At 34.0% G+C, this 14,164-nt stretch overlaps 1 protein-coding gene across 1 annotated transcript in view; it reads right to left on the bottom strand.

Annotated features, from left to right (window-relative positions):
* Positions 1–678: 678 nt before the first annotated feature.
* The window catches only part of Acsl4 (acyl-CoA synthetase long chain family member 4), a 78,984-nt gene continuing 65,498 nt past the window's right edge, over positions 679–14,164 (bottom strand). The window contains exons 13-15 of the mRNA XM_015497928.2: positions 13,491–13,605; positions 11,400–11,557; positions 679–3,504 (exon numbers count right to left, since the gene is read on the bottom strand). Coding sequence (XP_015353414.1) covers positions 3,347–3,504; positions 11,400–11,557; positions 13,491–13,605 — 431 coding nt within the window. The 3' untranslated portion in view covers positions 679–3,346. The remainder of the gene's footprint in view (positions 3,505–11,399; positions 11,558–13,490; positions 13,606–14,164) is intronic.

Raw genomic sequence — 14,164 nt, 5'->3', positions numbered from 1 at the left:
ATGATGCATGGCATTTTTGGTTGAAAGGTGACGCCAGCTAGCCATTGAGATGATATGATTATGTTAAGATTTGCATTCATATGGATATTGGACTCCTGCTGTTCACCTCGGCCTGCTACGGGACTCCTGGAGAGTTCCCATTGGTTGGGGAAGTACAGTAGGAGGGAGTTCCGGGGAAGGAACTTCCTCTGGGGGTACTGGGAGAACTCGGCGTGCGTGGATCGGCGATCTTCCTGGGGGCGTATAGAACATTGGCGGCAGTTTCAAAAAATAAAGTTTGTTCCTGCTTGAGTGGCTCGTGATTTTGTGCCCAGCCAGACTGCGGCAATATTTTATATATACTCCCATTTAACCCCCCAAATTAATATCTTCCTAAATAATAACCAGCCTAAAAGTAATAGTTCTCATTTATTAGCACCTACCAATAATCCATGAAATGTGATTACGATTTGTTCTACAATATTATTGTTACAAAGGGATTCTATTCTATTTACTGTATTAAAGCAGGAGTTTTCAGTTCAAATAGTCCATACTAATGGATAGGACTTATGAAAGCTGGGTTAACTGCTTCATGTAATTCCATAAACCAATAGAATTTTAAAGATTACATGCCTAAAAGTTTGGGTCATTTTCAAACTTATAGATTTCATCTCAATGCATAAATAAGTACAAATAGGCTTGATAACATGGGTGGATTTATTTCACAAGATTCGAGTGCAAACTTAAAAATGACAAACAAAGCTTTTCATCAAGAATAAACACAAAATCTAACAATCCTGCAATCATGCATTTTAACAGAAAGTACAAATATGAATACATTATAATTTGGAACTACATTCAAAAATTAAAACATTTCTCTCTAAATCCAAAACACCGTGCAATCTTTAACCTGTTCTCATCTTGTTACCTTAGAAACATTTGTCATATGCTATTAGGAAAACATAGGCAGGATTACTAAATCATTCTTTGTGATCAAAGAAACATTATTCTCCTTAACTTCTGACTTTTTGAGTCATTCATCTGTTTTTCGGTTCTGAAAAGCCATACAATGATACCTCCATTCTAGGAGAAAAAAAAAACATGAATACAAGTATCAAGTAGGCAAGATACTTTCATTTGATTAAAGCAAAAGTCACAAGTGTTTGACTTAGAAATGCACATACTTGTAATAAATTTATTAAGTACAACTGTATTTGATGACTTACACATAACTATGAACAATTTAAACAGGTATAAAAATGTGAGATCAAAATCTGTAGGCTCCAATACTTAAAAAGTCACTATGAATATGGAAAGATTTCCATTTACATAAACATGTATAGTTTTAGATGAAAAATCAGGGGGTAGTGGCATCTCCCTGGTCCCTTAACAATATTTGGATTTCGCAAAGAATTAGCAGCACCCAACCTTAAGTGTTAATTACTGTTTCTAAAGGACCTATTCAACAGATTAGTTGGCAGTGTTCCAGCTTTAGGGAGATGGGGTTGAGTAGGGATGCAAACATCTGAGATAAGATAGTATGCATGCACTCACACATTTAAAATCACCAATCTAAATGGGCTTGGGGATCACATACTGGAAAAGTTTAATAAAATCATCCTTAAAGGATTAACTGTGGGCCGAGAGTAGTAAAAGTTGATTAGTAATCTACTTGATAATAATGGTGTTTCACTCTTCAAAGGCAAGTTGGGAAGAATGAGAATACTCATACATAACTTTAAGAAAACTTACCTAGAATTTTACTTTGCAGAACACTGAACAGAAATCTTTACAAAAACCTTCATTCTTGCTTATAATACCAGATGATTTTTTCCTTATTACCACCATATACATAACATTTAAATATTTTCTTTATAAATATTTCAGAGCAAAAAGAATTCTCTTTGTTGCAGTGGTGGCCCTCATCTGTACAAAGCAATGTAAGCTATATATATATATATGATTAAGAAAAGTGCAAAGAATAACAGTATTAAGAATTTTTGCTTTTTACAGTAACTATGGTTCAAGTGTGAATATCTAATCCCAGATTTTAATTAAAGATTTAAAAAGAAATCCACACTCCATGTTACTGCACAAACATCAGTCCCTTATCAAGTAACTCTGCCCTTCTCCCAAATGTAGCATTTCCAGTTTCTAAACTCCTCACTAACAGGAAAAATATGGTAACAGTGTTTTCTTCCCTTTAACTTCCCAAAACTCATCCAAGACAATTAATCACCCATAGGTTTGAACAAGATATTGGGGAAGTCATTCATCATAACCCGCTTTCCTAAAATTAAAGCAAAATGAAAGGCTCTCTGAAATGCAAACTACTGATCAAGAATCAAATCAGCAACAGCAAACAGATCATAAATTACAAATGTAATTTAATATGAGTACATTTTCAAATCAATCCCTGTTATCAAAGATAAATTCAGAATCTAAATCTCTTTTCCAGGTTCAGTGCTATGCAAGGTTCATAATTCTAAATACTTAAGTTTTCATCACCTTTTCTAACAGAGAAAATGCTTCCTGTTAAATTTTGATTAACTTTCCATCATTTTATTCTTGGTCTCAGTCTTTTCATTTTGTACAAACACAGAAAGGCAATTTTCAGCATTTTAAAAATTGTACTTTCCTCTTTAGTCATTCAAATAATTATAGTTACTGATCTCAAAGATTTAAATAGCTACTCAATTCCCCTTCAAATGTGTCACTAGATATTTTTTGGTATGTATACGTTGTTTTATTCTTACTTTAGGCACTGTAATTATTCACAATATTACAATGACTCTACATCTAACCTATGTAACAATTGTGGTCTTAAAATAATACCTCCTAAGGTATTATTTTACCCTACTATATCATGACTGAATTTTCTCTTCAAGATAAATTTTAGTTAGAAGAGAATTTTAAAGCCCTGCAGCACTTCTGCTTTGAGTAGTGTTAATACATATTTTGTCATGCTTAATATTTAAACTTCAGAACTAGGAAGACAATAAACATTGGAAGCTGCAAATTTCCTCAAACTACATTCTACTCCAACTCCAATTTACTTCGTTCAACATCAAATATTTTGATTTATGGAAAAAAGTGTATCAAGCTTTTTTTTAAACAGAATTTCTGCTCTAAAATTAATAATACATCTAAAGGGAAATAACTTTTCAATTTCAGCTTTACTAGAACTATGCAAAACTAAGTTAAAGTAGACTCAACAACTATTGTAATCAGGAATATTTTTTACTAGATCTTTAGAATGATATACCTACATTCTAACAGACAGTTCAACAAAGGCTTAAACTCTAGAACAGAAGAAGAACCAGGTCACCCTCTGTGCAACCTCTCCTATGAGTAGAAGAGCAATGTTTTATTTGCCCCCATACATTCGCTCAATGTCTTTGAGGTAATGGTTCTTCAGTTCCTTCCTTTTCAGTTTGAAAGCATCAGTTACCAAACCAGTTTCAGGGGTCCATGGTTCTGGGCTTAAGCGAACCTTGATTGGAATTTCAAATCGCTCCAACTTCACTGAAATGAGAAGCGAAGGGAAGGGAGAAAGGGAGAAAGATGGGAAGGCAGGGAAGTAGGGGAATAAAGAGGAGAGGAGAAGAGACAAACAATTAATAAAACATGAATTTTGTAAAATTTACCTAGATGACACACGTTATGAGGTAATCTATTTAACGGTGTCGGATGGTTAGTAATGATACCACTATCTTATCATTTATTTTATATTTCCCAAAGTATTCATGAATTGTTTCAGTTAGATAGTTTTAGTCTGTGGTTATTATTTATATAAATATACACATGCATACCACACCTTCCTCTTCAGAGGATATATTTGTTATTCCCTTGACCTGGGATGGTCTTTTCCAATATAGTTGTATGGCTCAATTCCTTACTTCCAGGTGGCTGTTCAAAAGCCACCTCCTCAGAGAGGATTTCATGACCACTTATAACAAAAGAGAAGCCCTCTTGTCTCTATATCTTCTTATGCTATGCTTTGATCAAAGTACTAACCCCCACCCAACACATTATATGTCACCCACTAGAATTCAAGTTCCATGAAAGCAGGGTTTTTGTTTATTCATAGCCATCTACAGGGCTACATCCTTAATAAATACATATAAGTTTATTAATTTATTCTACAAAAAAATAATCCTTTAGACAAATATTCTTTATAAGCTCTGTTATAATATTAAAACACAGACCAAAAAGGGAATTGTAAATATCAATTTCCTTTAAACTGATGCAGCACATGTACTTAAATTAGTCAACTCAACATACGTCAGAAATGCAAGAAAATAGGATACAGAGGTAATGAATACAGTATCCAAAAATTTTAGCTTAAGTTTTGTGACTAAATTCTTGAGTTCTTATTCCACCAAGCTAATTATTTATTTAGGGGATTGAACCCAGAGGAAGTTAACCACTGAGCCACATCCCCAGCCCTTTTTTCATATTTTATTTAGAGAAAGAGTCTCACTGTGTTGCTTAGGGCCTTGCTAAGTTGCTGAGGCTGGCTTTGAACTTGTGATCTTCCTGCCTCAATCTCCTGAGCCAATGGGATTACAGGCATGTGTCACTGTGCCCAGCCAAGCCACCAAGTTATTTATAATTAATACAAGCCCTCCTTAAAATTCTGAATGCCCATTAACAATGTTAACCTACAAATAAACATTATTTTGTATGCAATTGTTTAAAATAGCAATTGTACAGAGGCAAATATTTGCATGTTTAAAAAACTACTGAACAGCCTAGACAACTTTAGAAACAATTTCATTTCTGTGGAAAGTACAAAGAATTCAAATTCAAGGAAGTTCCTGTTCATGTCATGACTGAGTTTTATGAAAACTTTGGTAAATTAATGAATTTCTCATTAAAATGCGAATATAAAGTCAAGTATGAGAAATAATCCTTTAAATATTACTTAGAACCAACTTCCTAAATTAATGTCTGAACAGTTAGTAAAGGAACATAAACCTTGCTTGAATTAACCATGTCTGCTCTATTCATACATACAGTTACATAGAGGTGTCTGAAATATGATTGCAAGGTCACATTTGGATCTCAAGACAACAATTGAATTCTTAACTTCAGATGTGGCTCCAAAATCTTTCCTTTCATTTTAGTTTCCCTACTTACATAGGTCCTATTCTAAAGATGCTGACAAAATTAGGCAAGGCAAGCACATTATTTCAGTTGCAAACATGCTAATGAAAGCACATTTATAAGTGTTCCTGTATTTAATCTTCATTAGCTAAATTCTTGTTTAAAGAGGAAAAAGTGTGCTGCTTTAGGATTTCATTTTGGAAACTCCTAAACATTAGTTAGTACCATAAGCTGCAGAGAATAATAGACAATACAGTATCCAGTAAACAGAACAAAGTAATTGTTAAAAGTGAGAAAAATGAAAGATTATGGGAAGGAGGAACAAATATAGTTTGCATGTGAAATTTTCATCTGAATTAACTTGAATGTTATAAAGTGTGGCCTGCAGGTGGCAGCAACTATCAATTTTTATAGCCTTTGGAACTTGTTCAAATTACCTAAAAACAATTACCTTGCAGTCTTATGATACAACCTCTACCTCACACTTATATTTAAACATGAAGAGGACTACTAGGAAAGATGTAATATCTCAAAAAGACATGCTGAATACAATCCAGACTACTTTACACCATTTTGCATAATTCTCCAAAATGACAATGTGAAGCAAAGGGATAGCAAGATCAATCTTTTGTGAAACAGAAAAGCTTATGATTTATACATTCAAATCATGATTAGCATTCATTATTCAAATAATAAATTGTTCCATTACATGCTTCACTCCAAGAACAGGAAATTTATGAGGGCATATTGGGTCCTAGGGTATTTATTCTGTTTTCTGCCTGATTAAGAGGCAGCTTGAGTTTCTCTATTATTGCTTTTACAGTTAAATATGCAATGATAATTATTCAAGTAATATATATTCTGTCACTGCATTCAGAGAGTAACTAAAATAACTGCAGCATACCTCTGGTGAGTAATTTATCAGTTAAAATACTTTTTTGAAATATCACATTTTTTAAAACTTCAGGATTTATATAAAAGAATGTTCTGGAGGCTTGGTGACATTAATATGAAAGTGTATTACATCTGTAACTAACACTATATTGAAGAAGAAAACATTAAGCCACACTTCTTATAGTTATAAATAACTTTTCAAATCTGATTGTGTTAATAATTGTTATTTAAAACTTTATAGTGTTTAGAGTTCTCAAAGCTATCGAGGAAACAGTAATCAATTGAAAATCTATTACTACTAACTATGTTTTTAAGCCAAAATGGAACCTAAGCAGTTTACTTTTTAAATGAATAGAAATAACAATAGCCCAGTTAGGGTAACAAGTATCTCTGATGGAAATATAAACCAGTAAGTTTTTCTGGGGAAAAAGGGAGTAACTTGGCAATGCAGAAAAAAAGTCTTTAAATTGTATAGTCTCTTTGACTCAGAAACTCAATTTCTAGGAATTCTTACAAACAAAATTATCACACAAGAAAATCATTGAGTATAATAGATACATATTACATTTGCTTAAAGTGGGGGGAAATGGGTAACTCACCTAAAACAAGGACTTAAATAGATATTCCTATACTGGAATAATATTTAGAAATTAAAAATGATATTATAATTCTATAGCTACTGACTCAGAAAATGTTAATGATGTTGACAGTTAAGTACATACGCTAGAAAATAATCTCATTACCCAAAGGAAACTATTATCAAGTGATTTTTATTTCCTTCTTTATAATTTTCTACATTGTCCAATATTTTATAATGAGTACAGGAAATCTATAATCTAAAAAATGATTACTTTTATTTTAAGAGTAAAACAATGGATTAAAATTAGATTAACAGCTTCCAATTAAACATGAAGTGTATATAGGTATTCTCTGCCCTCTCTGGAAAATAATTTAAATTATTTTAAATTCTGCACTGGATAGAAGAATTCAATAAAAATTTAGAAGATAAGTCAGGTGCGCTGGCACATGCCTGTAATCCCAGCGGCTTGGGAGGCTGAGCCAAGAGGATCATGAGTTCAAGCCAGCCTCAGCAATGGTGAGGCACTAAGCAACTCAGTGAGACCCTGTCTCTAAATAAAATGTAAAAATAGGGCTGGGGATGTGGCTCAGTGGTTAAGCTCCCTGGGTTCAATCCCCAGTACTCACCCACCCCCAAAAATTTAGAAGACAAATAGCTTAAGTATTAGTGGTAACGAACTTAGAGTTGAGAGGGATAAAACAAGTGCCAACAGAGAAGAGCATTAAAAAGAAGCAAAATGACCTCATGGTCAATTCAAGGCAAGTGCCCACTGAACCAAAGAATGGGTGACACTTAAAATAGGAGGGCTTGCCCCAGCCTGTTTACAGAATAGTCCTCTCTCACCCTGTACTGCTCTTCCCAAACCAGCCTGTGGACAGATTTATTTTTTGGAAAATTTGCAGTAGAGAGATTCTGGACTCAAGAACATTGGGCACAATACAAGAAGGGAGAGAGTAAGGATTCAGTGAAGGTAGGACGTGCTGTGCCCAACCTCCTCTCTCCCACAGCCCCTTGCTCCCTCTGGCTATAAACTGTTAGCAGTCAGGCTAATATTTCTCAGTCAAGAGATGGGCAATGTCTTCTTCAGAGAAATGGAGTGAACCAAGAGAAAAAGACACTAACATCTGATTAAGTTTTCAGTGAAGCCCAAGAAGCTTTCCAAACATTTTTTTTAAAGTACTTCATTCTTAAAAATGAATGGACAGACAAGGATCAGTAGACACTTGAGAAGCCACAATCAATTCAAGCATAAAGTAGAACTTGGAGGAAAAGGAGACACTGATAGGAGAAGGAACCACATCAAAGGAATCCCTTTAATATCCTTAGAAGAATAACAGGCAACACATTGATTGCATCCAAAAAAGAACAACAGAGTATTATTAAAAGGAACACTGGGAAAACATGAACAATCTTTTGAAAATTAACAGTCTGAGACTGGGAACTGAGCATTCAATAGATATATGAGATGATAAAATTGAGAGACCCTGCCAGAATATGAAAAGACAAGGAGATAAAAAGAAGATGATAAAACTAGACAATGAAAAGATGTAATCCAAAGTCATATAAAAGCAGCCCCCCGCTCTCTCTCTCACTCACACACACACACACACACACACACCCCATGTGCTGAAGGAGGACCATGGGAGTAAAAAAAAAGCAAACAAATAAAAAGATAAGTATTTCCCAGAACTGAAGGACAGAGAACTCCAGATTGAAAAAGACCATGCCATGTCTACATAATGATAAACGATTAAAGACCTACATCAGATCTTTAATCGTTTATCATTATGTAACAATTAGAATACCAGAAATTAATATAATAAATTTGCAAGCTTAGAGATAGAATACAAAAAGGAATAGGAACAGGAACATGGACAGAACTGGACTTTTCAGTAAGCAACACTAAAGTTAGAAGACAATGGAACCAAGACTCCAAGACAAATTATTAAGGAGAAATGATCTATAATCTAGAATTCTAAAATATATGAGGCTTTAGCTCAATGGTGATGATATAAGAAGAATGTATTCAGATGTGTACATGTATCTGAAAAATTTACCTACTGTGCACCTCTCCCAGGAAACTGCTAGAGGATATGCTTTATCCAAATGAGTGAGCAAACCAGGGAAAAGAAAGGCATAGGATCCAGGAAACAGGATCTAACACAGGAGAAAGGCAAAGGAAATTCCTGGGATGATAATAAAGGGAAGTTCTGGGGGACAAACAGTCCAAATTTCAGTGGGAGGATGAAGGGTTCCAAGAAGGATGTTGTCAGGAAAAGGAATATACAGATGTGCTCTGCTTTCCTGTACTTAATATTTTTATAACTTTATCAGAATACAGGGGAAGAAATAATAATAGGTACACAGAAAACTAAGTAGAGAGAGATGTAGTATTAAAGTCAAGAAAAACAAAAACAAAAAGTTGTCCAACTGAATTTTTTAGTTATGATAATACAATCACAATGCAAAACATGAAATTGTACTATGTATTGAAAAGGGAGTATGTAGATGAGGTAGAGAGAAGAAAGCTACGTCATCTTTTGTGGTAGGAAGTCCACAGAACCAAATAAAAAAATGCAAGACAGAGAAAGAAAAAATGGAGACAAATGCCATAGATTAAAACACTTGGGATATAACATGGAGGGCTGCTATGTGACACAATTCTTGGGATACTATTTACTATTTTAAAAACTGTGTGTGCTTATTATTACACTGAAAAGAATTAAGAGCAAAACTTTAAATAGGTCATAAAACTGGTCTACTATTTGGACAATTAATTAATTTTTTAAAGAGAGAGAGATAAATTTTTAATATTTATTTTTTAGTTTTCGGTAGACACAACATCTTTATTTTATTTGTATGTGGTGCTGAGGATCGAATCCAGTGCCTCATGCATGCCAGGTGAGCGCGCTACCACTTGAGCCACATCCCCAGCCCGACAATTAATTTTTAATCTATTTAATTTCCCAGTCAATGTTCTAGTAAGTTCTAGTAAGCAGACCATGCTGCTGATTTGAAACTGGAGACCAATCTCTTTCCTGAAGTTCTGTCAGCAGTGGCTCTGTACCTTCTGTTCTCCTGGTATCTTGTCCAGCACACCATCTATACAAGCTCTTCTTCCATCCATTCCTTAAATGCTGGTGTTGTCCAGGGACCTGTCCTCAGCCTCCTGTTTTCATTTTAAAGTCTCTTCCAAGGTTAGTGCATCTACCTTCATGATTTCAATTATTCTCAAGTTGATAGTACAACAAAGGCCTCTCTCATAAGGTTTGGATGAACATACACAATCTCCTGTTGGGAATGTTAACTCTGATTATCCAACAGGCATTTCCAATTATGTATGTCCCAATATGACCTCAGAATCTTCTCTTATAAGCTGGCTTTCCCTCCTGTATTTTTTAATTCAATCAATAATTATATCAACCTTGTCATTTGAGCTACATATCTAGGGGCCATTCTAGACCCCTTCTCACTTGCCTTTTTTATTCAAGCAATCATCAAAGCTTGCCAATTTTGCTTTCTAAACCTTTCCTGATTTCCTGGTTCAGGGCATTATCATTCCCACTCTCATTTAAATATTTACTACAGCTTTCTTAGTTAAATTAGTTTCTGTCTCAGTCTGGACCCCCCTCAAATAATATCTTCAGGCTGGCCTCCACACTGAATGCATCTGTCAGAAATGCAAATCTGACCAAATCACTAGTCTGATTAAACCTCACAATGGCTCCCCACTGCTTACAGTATTAAACACAAATATCAGAAAATGGCATACAAAGCACTACAGGTCTTGGCCTCTGCTTATCTTTACAACCTCATCTTGTACTTTTCCAGTAACACCAAAGACCTTGTTGTTCCCTGCCCACATCTCCTTTTTTCTACCTCTGTGCTTTTATTCCTAATTCTCTTTGGCTTAGAATTCTTACCCTAGTTAATTCTAATTAATCCTTAAGAATGAACTTTAGTGACATTTCTATAAGAAAACCTTCCATGAACTCCCAGGTAAGATTAAGTACCCTCATCTCTGGTACCATGATTCTCTGTTCCTATCTCTATTGTTATTAAGATGGCTATCTCTCTTGTGTCCTCTCACTGGATAATGAGCTCCAGAAGAGTAAGAAATGTATCTTGCCAGATGTTGGTGCTGCATGCCTGTAATCCCAGTGGCTTGGGAGGCTGAGCCAGGAGGATCACGAGTTCAAAGCCAGCCTCAGCAACTGCAAGGTGCTAAACAGCTCATTGAGACCCTGTCTCTAAATGAAATACAAAATAAGGCTGGGGATGTGGCTCAGTGGTTAAGTGCCCCTGAGTTCAATCCATGGTAACCACTCCCTCCCACCCCCTCAAAAAAAAAAAAAAAAAAAGAAAGAAATGTATCTTATTAACTTTTATATTCCTAGTACCTAATACACGCCTGGCACAAAGTACCCATTCAGATGTTCTCCAATTGGTTACCAATATACCATCTAACACAGTCCATTTACAGAGCCAAAGAACATACACAAATCATAGTCATAGCTACATTATCTACTAAAGAGTTATTAGCTTCTAGCTTGCAGATATAAGATACACCTATATAACACATCTCTTCAAAGATGGACTATTCCAAACACAGGCTAGATAACTACTTTATAGGGATGTTACAATATGCAATAAACAACTAGATAGGTTATTCTACTACATGACTTTTAAGAATCTTTCCAACATGGGAATTCATTACATATACTTAAGAGGTAGATAAATATTTAAGAGTTATGTATTTCATTACTAAACAAGAGTCTAATGCATATGACATTATTAGATGATTTTTATGAGCTTCAACAAACTAGCAATTTCTTACTGGCATTTGCAGCTTCTCGAATTTCTTTCAGTATTTCAGCTTCCATGGCAGGGTTATTGCAGATATCAACCCAAGTTCCTTCTACCCCCTTCTGTTGTGCCAAAAGTGTTAACTTTTTCTGATTAGGAACCACAAAACTGATCACATAGGACTGGTCACTAAAAATTAGAAAATAAAATAGAAATTAAAAGAATAGCAAAAATATTCATAAATTATTCAATGATATAATACAATACAGATAATCCCAACTATATATTTCTCTTATTTGTTAATATTCATTAAGAAGTAATAAAACACATAACAATGAAATAAACACAGAAAAATAGACCAATGGACTAGAAAAGAGAGTCCAGAAGTAAAACTTTGCATCTATGGTCAATCTTCAACTGGGGTGTTAAGACAATTCAATGACAAAAGGGAAATTTCTTCAACAAATGGTGCTGTGAAAACTAGATACTCACATGCAACAGATAAAGGTGAACCTTTACCTTCCAAAATATACAAAATTAAATAAAAATGGAACAAATACCTAAATATTTAAAAGCTAAAACTATAAAACCCCTATAAGAAAAAAATGGGGATAAAGCTTTAGGGCAATGTATTTGGTATTTTGAAACCAAAAGCAAAAATTGAAAAATGGGACTATATTAAATTTAAAAACTTCTGTGCCTCCAAAAACACACAAAAAATAGAGAAAAAGGCAATCCATTGAGATGAAAAAATATCTTAAAATCTTTCATCTGGGGGCTGGAGTTGTAGTTCAGTGGTAGAACACTTGCCTCACAAATGTGAGGCACTGGGTTCGATCCTAGCACCATACAAAAACAAATGAAGGAATTGAGTCCATACACAACTAAAACAAATTTTTGAAAAATCATGTGTCTGATAAAGGCTTATTCTATAGAATATATAAAGAACTCCTACAACTAATAATAGCGATAAAAAAACAAATAGTTCAAATTAAAATCAGGCAAACAATTTAAATAAAAATTTCTCCAGAGATGATATACAATGGCCAGCAATCATATGAAAAGAAGCTTAAGAGCATTGTAATGTTTTGAACAACCAATAAAAAAAAGAAGCTCAAACAGTAATAATCATTAGGAAAATGCAAATCGAGACAAAAATGAGATATCCCTGCACACTCATTAGGATGATTATTATAAAACAACAAAAAGGCAGAAGCAAATGTTGTTAAGAAGATGGAGTAATTGGAATACTTGTGCCCTGTTGGTAGAAATGTAAAAATGGTGCTGCCACTATGGAAAACAGTAAGGCAGTTCCTCAAAAAAAATTAAAAATGTAATTATCATATGATCCAGCCATTCCACATCTGGGTATGTATCCAAAAGAATTGAATACTGAAGAGATTCATAGCCATATTATTCACAACAGTCAAGAGGTGGAAGGAACCCAAGTGTTCATTGACAGAAGAATATATATATATAATTGTACATTCTATGTATGTACAATAGAATAATATTGGCCTTAAAAAGAAAAGCAATTCTGACACATTCTACAACAGGGATGGATGTTAAGGACATCATGCTAAGTGAAATAATCCAAACATAAAAAAGACAAATACTGCATAATGCTTCTTATATGAGGTATCTAGAATAGTCAAATTTATAGAAACAGAAAGTAGAATGGTGGTTGTCAAGGGCTGAGGGAAGGGGGAAATGGAGAGTTGTTTAATGGGTATAGAGTTTTAGTTTTGCAAGATGAAAAATTTCTAGAGATTGACTGTCTAACAAGATACATATAATTAACACTAGTGGACTGTACACTTAGAAATGAAGATGGTGAATTTTGTCAGTTTATAACCACAATTACGATTTCAAAAAAAGAACAAAGCCCATAAAAATAAAACATTATAACACATAAAAAATATTTGAATACCTTAGGCTTTTTCTTAGTTGTTGATGATCCTTTACTGAATTCAAGAACTTTCATAGGTGTAATTTTTAAACTCTGATGAAAGTTCTAAGAGGAGTTTGATGTTATACTAATGATCATAAATAATCAAATTCCTTTCTTATTTTCCTTTTACTATAAGTATATGAAACATAAAATGTCATTTTTGAAAGTTACCTTTTGGCAAAAGCACAGATGTTGTCAATAAGAGGACAGTTCTTCAGTGCTGCTTCTACTTTCCCAAGAGACACATATTCTCCAGCTTGTAATTTTACCAGATCTTTCTTACGATCTATAAGACATGAAGAATGTTAAGTTATTCATGGTCTGTTTCATTAAGATATGAACAATTCTATTGGGGGGGGTTTACAAAAGATTGAATCCAGGGGCACTTAACCACTGAGTCACATCTCCAGCCTTTCTTATATTTTATTTAAAGACAGGGTTTCATATTTTGCTAAGTTGCTTAGGGCCTTCCTAAGCGGCTGTGGCTAGCTTTGAATTTGTGATCCTCTTTCCTAGCCTCCTAAGCCAATGGGATTATAGGTGTGCACCACCACACTCAACAGATATAAACAATTCTGATTTTCTTTGAATTTCATTGCCTTAATCTTAACTTACAAGGTACTTCTTTTAAAATCTTGTTACATATAGATATACTGCCTGTCTATACATATCAGTAAAAAAGAAAATGCCTAATTAAAGAAGTATTGGCTAAAAGCTATACCCTATACTCAAAGCTTGAACATCTTATCATAATCTTAAATATTAAAATGAAGTTAATAGAAAGAACAGAATTTTTAAGCATTAGTTTTTTGGTTATTGAGGGTTTTTTTTTTTTTTTTTTTTGG

The sequence above is a fragment of the Marmota marmota genome, unplaced genomic scaffold (genome assembly GCF_001458135.2).
Source record: "Marmota marmota marmota unplaced genomic scaffold, marMar, whole genome shotgun sequence".
Classification (NCBI taxonomy): Eukaryota; Metazoa; Chordata; class Mammalia; order Rodentia; family Sciuridae; genus Marmota; species Marmota marmota.
This window is presented reverse-complemented; position numbering and strand designations above follow the sequence as displayed.